General features: G+C 48.3%; 1 protein-coding gene across 1 annotated transcript; it reads left to right on the top strand.

Moving 5' to 3' along the window:
* The first annotated feature begins 3,059 nt into the window (after positions 1–3,059).
* On the top strand, positions 3,060–5,422 carry LOC127767012 (probable pectinesterase/pectinesterase inhibitor 41). The gene is made up of 2 exons (XM_052292218.1): positions 3,060–4,153; positions 4,583–5,422. The coding sequence occupies exons 1-2, from the start codon at positions 3,178–3,180 to the stop codon at positions 5,278–5,280; spliced, it is 1,674 nt and encodes a 557-aa protein (XP_052148178.1). The 5' UTR covers positions 3,060–3,177; the 3' UTR covers positions 5,281–5,422.
* The last annotated feature ends 1,020 nt before the right edge of the window (positions 5,423–6,442 follow it).

Raw genomic sequence — 6,442 nt, 5'->3', positions numbered from 1 at the left:
GAGTCGCTCCTTGTTCCTTGCCATTATCCCTGATGGGGACGTATGACTTAGGAGACGGAGCTTTCATGGCGCCGAGAAAGACTTTGCAGCTCGAGAGGTCGTGATTCTTTGTCTTATGAATAGGACAATAGACATCACAAGTTGGAGAAACACGCTGAATTCCACGCTCTTTGCAGGCGCGAATTTCAGCACGGACGTTGAGGAAAACCCAGCAGGCTTGCAGAGTGTGTGGCCGTATCAGAGTCCTTCTCGAGCTTGGATGTCGTCGATGTTCCGTTCTCCGTCTCGGCGAGAGGATTATTCGACATGGAGTCGCCTTGGTTCATAGCCACTGCGTTCTCGTTTCCGGTCATTGGAGGACCGGTTGAGATCGGCGTCGTGGTGTAAACCGGGAAGACGATTTCGCCGACTTGAGTCCATACCAGCATTGTTGAAGCAGGGAGTACTTGGCTGAGGCTGGTGTTGACGTTGTTGTCGACGAAGCTGGATGACATAGTAGTAGAACCTTGAGTACCAAGTGCCCCTACCTGGCGCACCACTGTCGACGGGTGATACCCGTAGACCGGATATAAAGGGTATTGGGGTACGTTGGCACAAGGATCTACGTAGTACGACATCAAGCAAGCAAAAGACAAGAATTATACTAGTTCGGGCCCCTTGATAGGTAATAGCCCTAATCCAGTTGATGTGGGATTATATGGTGGAAAACACAGGTTACAAAGGGAACAATGGAACTTGTTGGATCCGGCGAGATCGTAGTCGAGTTGATTCGACTAGCTCTCGATGACTTGGCTCCTCGTAGGCTCTGGCTTCGTAGACTGTGTGAGTTGTGTTGGCTCTGAGATCAGATGTCTTAAGCCCTCCCCGGGGGGTCCCTTTTATATCGCAGATCTGGAGGTCTCCAAGTAGAACTCGGAGGTATCAGACCCTATGCGATACGTCAACGACCCAGTCCTGTCCGAGTAGGATTCTTCCCGTCTGTAGATTCCGTGAAAGGTTTCCTTAGAGTACACAGAAAGTATCCGCATGCGCGTGGATATGCCATACCGATATGTAACGTATATCGAAGGGTAGAGGGTATGCCTAACCCGTATCCCTGACAGTCATATTTTCAAATTCAAAATTAAACTGTTCAAAAAAAAAGTTATATAGAAAAATTACCAACATAAAACTTGTAAATCTTGATAAGTTATACAACTTTGTTGTTGACAATTTTTCCATTTGAAATAATTTAGTATTTGAAAATATTATTTGAAGTTATCATATTTTCAAATTCAAATTCAAACTATTCAAAAAAAAGTTATATAGAAAAATGAACAAAATAAAAGTTGTAAATCTTGATAAGTTATACAACTTTGTCGTTGACAATTTTTCCATTTAAAATCACTTACTACCAAAAAAAATTATTTTGACTAATAAAATAAATTATTATACTGCATTTAATTATTTTGCTATAGGTCAACTCACAAATATAAACATTTCGTATGAAAAATGAAAAAAAATACTAAGTCATCTTAATCGGGCATTACTATAGAGCCCATCACAGATGAGTCATCTATGACGGGCCTAGTTGTTACCAATTGAGATATGGTCGCACAGACATGTTAGATGGTCATAAAACTCATACTCGTCATGGATAACACCTATCAGTGACGGGCCGTAGTTTAGACCCGATTGAGATAACATTCTACATCTCAATCGGGCAACAAGTTGGCGCCCGTCACAGATGATGGAAGCAACTTGGGCCCCATTTGAGATGTGGAATGTTATCTCAATCGGGCCTATACTACGACCCGTCACTGATATGTGTCATCCGTGACAGGCCTGAGTTTATGCCCATCTAACATGCCTGCGCGACCATATCTCAATCGGGCGCTTTTTTGGCCCGATTGAAATGACTTCCTTGTGATGGCCCGCTAATTCCAGGCATGTTAGAGACCGTCACACAGGTGAGAGGATCTATACTAGTGATTGGTCAGACCGGAGTTATGCGAGTAGTCAGACCAACCAACTCAATGGTTTGACTGACCGGCTCTGAGGTATCGGTTTCAGGTTGTTTATTTGGATACTCGTGATTAATTCATATTTATGACTTCTAGATGATCAATGTACATATGTAATACTGTTCTATGCTAATATTGAGTCAAGTTTAAGAGAACTTGTGCTCGGATATGATTTCTTATTTGATTCATGTGTTGGTGTGTCATGATGCCTTAGAAGAGTATTATCGGTGATGGATCATGAGTCAACTTGGGAGAAAATGACGTCCGAACGATCGGGATATTATACGAGATGCTAAGGCTAAAAAACAATGCACGTGATCGATGGAGATTCCATGCGGCATAAGAAACATGTATCTAGCAAATTCATGTATAGGGAGATTGTGTGTGTATAGAATGAGGAGTTGTGAATTGGGTAATATCACGAGGTCAATTGGATGAGGTAAAACATGTATCTCCATGACACAAAATCAAACGGATAAATATTATAATTGATTGTCGATGAAACATCGGGTTGTACGTGGTGAAACAACAAAATTAGTGATTAAAACATTTCAAAGATTTGTGAAACAAAATAAAATTCCTATTGAAACATTTCACTCTCGTATATGAAACAATGATGCGATTCCTAATGAAACATTTCACTCTCGTATATGAAACAATGATGCGAACAACTTTTAAAATGTTACAATCATGCTCCAAACTCACCCCTTGTTTAACATGTGCTCATACAAAGTAACTAGCAAATTCTCCCAAATAGGAGTATGATAAAGAAACAAAAGCTCAATTTGAATCCTACCTACCCAACCCAAACAAATGTCGCCTTCCCCAAACAAAACGCATCCCAAACTAGAGTGCTTGACCTCACCCGGTTTTCCCTCGCACCGTTACAGCGATTCGTCAACTCATTTCGTCCACACGCGCTTAGCGGGACCCCTCCGCAGCCAAACGGCGCAGTCCCCCGCCCGAGTCGCCATGCACGTTAAGTTTGACCTGCCAACCTCTCGAAACCTTATAAAAGGACACCTCGGCTCGATCCATTGCTCGATCCATCTCAAGTCTCAAGCTTAATTAAGCTCGTAATCTCATATAACCTCTTTTTGGACGAAGCTTGCCACTCGATCGTGTTAACCACTCGAGCTTGAGCGAGCGAGCTAGCTTTGCTCTGACGAGAAAAATGGCGTCCTTTCACATCGCCACGGCGCTCTCGGCGACTCTGCTGCTCTCCTTGCTCGTCCTGGGCCGCTCCGACGCCACCCTGCCGCCGCCGGCCACGCCGGTGCCGCCGTCCACGGCGTGCAATGGGACGACGGACCCCACGTTCTGCCGGTCCGTGCTCCCGTCGAACGGCACCAGCAACCTCTACACCTACGGCCGGTTCTCCGTCGCCAAGTCGCTGGCGAACGCCAACAAGTTTCTTTCCCTCGTCAACCGCTACCTCTCCGGCGGTCGGCTCGCCGCCGGCGCGGTGGCGGCGCTGCAGGACTGCCAGCTGCTGTCCGGGCTCAACATCGACTTCCTGTCCGCCGCCGGCGCCACGCTCAACAGGACGTCCAGCACGCTGCTCGACCCGCAGGCGGAGGACGTGCAGACGCTGCTGTCGGCGATCCTGACCAACCAGCAGACGTGCGCCGACGGCCTCCAGGCCGCCGCCTCGGCGTGGTCCGTGCGCAACGGCCTCGCCGTGCCGATGAGCAACAGCACCAAGCTGTACAGCGTCTCGCTCTCGCTCTTCACCAGGGCGTGGGTGCGCCCCAGCACCAAGAAGCCGAGGACGGCGACGCCGAAGCCGCCTCGCCACGGCGGCCGCGGCAGGGGCCTGTTCGACGCCACCGACGACGAGATGGTGCGGAGGATGGCGCTCGACGGCGCCGCGGCGGCCGTGTCCACGTTCGGCGCCGTGACGGTCGACCAGAGCGGCGCCGGCAACTTCACGACCGTCTCGGACGCCGTGGCGGCGGCGCCGACGAACCTCGACGGCACCAAGGGCTACTTCGTGATACACGTCACCGCCGGCGTGTACGCGGAGAATGTGGTGGTGCCCAAGAACAAGAAGTACGTGATGATGGTCGGCGACGGCATCGGGCAGACGGTGATCACCGGCAACCGGAGCGTCGTCGACGGCTGGACGACCTTCAACTCCGCCACGTTCGGTGAGTTAATTTGTCAACGCAATTTCTTCTCGTAGAAGTTTTAGGTAATTAAGTTGGTACATGTCGGTGTTCGGTACTAGGGTTTTAATTCCATACTGCAATTTGGCCAGCTGGTTCGATAATTAATGAAGTGGGAACTAGGAGCAAGTAGAGTAGTGTAGCGGTAGATTAATAAGCGGGTCGCAAGTCAAAAGTGTGTTGACACTTTACATCAGTGCAAACGTACCTCACCCTCACCGCCCGGCCGGAATACGATCATTGACGAGGCATCCCATGAGTTATTAAAATCCTTAGCTGTTAGGCTCATAATGCATAGTAGATGTTTCTGAATCCTATAAAAACTTATCTGAAAAAAAAATCCTATGTTAATCTAATCGATTAATTATGTGCTGGTTCGGTCGTGATGTTGACGTAACTATACACATGCAGCTGTGCTCGGGCAAGGATTCGTGGCGGTGAACATGACGTTCAGGAACACGGCCGGGCCGGCGAAGCACCAGGCGGTGGCGCTCCGGTGCGGCGCCGACCTGTCGACGTTCTACCAGTGCAGCTTCGAGGCGTACCAGGACACGCTGTACACGCACTCGCTCCGGCAGTTCTACCGCGCCTGCGACGTCTACGGCACCGTCGACTACGTGTTCGGCAACGCCGCCGTGGTTTTCCAGGACTGCACCCTCTACAACCGCCTCCCCATGCAGGGGCAGAGCAACACCGTCACGGCGCAGGGGCGCACCGACCCCAACCAGAACACCGGCACCACCATCCAGGGCTGTGCCATCGTCGCGGCGCCCGACCTCGCCGCCAACACGGCGTTCGCCACCACCAACTACCTCGGCCGCCCGTGGAAGCTCTACTCGCGCACGGTGATCATGCAGTCCGTCGTCGGAGGGCTCATCGACCCCGCCGGGTGGATGCCGTGGGACGGCGACTACGCGCTCAGCACGCTCTACTACGCCGAGTACAACAACTCCGGCGCCGGGGCGGACACCAGCAGGAGGGTGACCTGGCCGGGGTACCACGTGCTCAACAGCACCGCCGACGCCGGCAACTTCACCGTCGGCAACATGGTGCTCGGCGACTTCTGGCTGCCGCAGACCGGCGTGCCGTTCACCAGCGGCCTCAACTGATCGATCAGGCGGCGCTGCACGATACATACATACATACATACATACATATAGATACACGTGATTGGGATATGTATACGTACTCGGTGTGTGTCAATTCGTCAAACACTCTTAGAAGATGCCATTGTAACTTTAGCGAGAGCGTATACTGAAATAGGTAGAGAAAGAGAATAATAAGTGGTATAAAGAAATGCCACAGCTAGAATCAGATTGTTTAGCTTTCCTTAAATTGTTGTTTGGATAAATTCAGTTCTTAATCTAATCGAATTGCATAAGGAAAATAAGATATTGTTGCTTGTAATGTTTTTATTTAGAGATCTTGTACTTGTTCAATTGTTCCTTGAGTTATGTTATAGGAAAAAGAACACTTTACGTCCCTACTCAAGTTATACTCAATCTGTCTCAAAATATAGCAACATTTGGCTATGAACCTGAACACAGAGTTGTCCAGATTCATAGCTAAAAATGCTTATATTTTGGACCGAGGTAGTATATTTTTAAGAAGCCTCACTCAAGTTTAATTCATGCCTCTCAGCCACAAAACCAGATATAAAATATACACCAACTATTAAAACCAGTGCAAATCAACTCTTTAACTTTCAAACCACGAAGGGACTCGATTTACAGCTTTATACTCAGTTTTGAGGTTGAGAGACGCCAACGAAACTTAACCATAGTTAAGGGAGCACATATGTACTTTTTAATGTAATATTATTTTAAACCTCCATTTCATATTAATTTGCGTTTGTCTGAGGTCAAATCTTTTTACAAAGTTTATAAAAAAAAGGAACATTTCGTAAAAAAATAGGGTGGAATATTTAGCAAGGGTGGAAGCCCAAGGCTGAAATCGGTCAATTTTCTGTAGTTCCAAGCCGAGGATGAGATGGGCTTAGTCGCCTTAATAAACCATGGGCCTGGGCTCGGTCCTTGCGAGGTCCAATTGCTGAAGTCCTCTACTGAAAAGGAAAAAGTCCATTTTGACTCCCTTAAAAGTCGGCCGAATCTAATTTGTGCCCCTTAACCACAAAACCGGGTAGAACGACTCCCCAAAATATTGAAACCGGTATAATTTGACTCTCTTAGTGGTTTTGGAGGGTGGTTTCGCTGACGTAGCACTTACGTGGCAGTGTTGACTGGGTCTTCTTCACACGTGGCGTTGACATGG

The sequence above is a fragment of the Oryza glaberrima genome, chromosome 1 (genome assembly GCF_000147395.1).
Source record: "Oryza glaberrima chromosome 1, OglaRS2, whole genome shotgun sequence".
Classification (NCBI taxonomy): domain Eukaryota; kingdom Viridiplantae; phylum Streptophyta; class Magnoliopsida; order Poales; family Poaceae; genus Oryza; species Oryza glaberrima.
This window is presented reverse-complemented; position numbering and strand designations above follow the sequence as displayed.

What these genes read in the sequence shown, in the direction of transcription:
- LOC127767012 (XM_052292218.1), top strand. Translation starts at nt 3,178, where the DNA reads ATGGCGTCCTTTCACATCGCCACGGCGCTCTCGGCGACTCTGCTGCTC. An exon ending in CTTCAACTCCGCCACGTTCG is followed by an intron (nt 4,154 to 4,582) that starts GTGAGTTAATTT and finishes ATACACATGCAG; the next exon opens with CTGTGCTCGGGCAAGGATTC.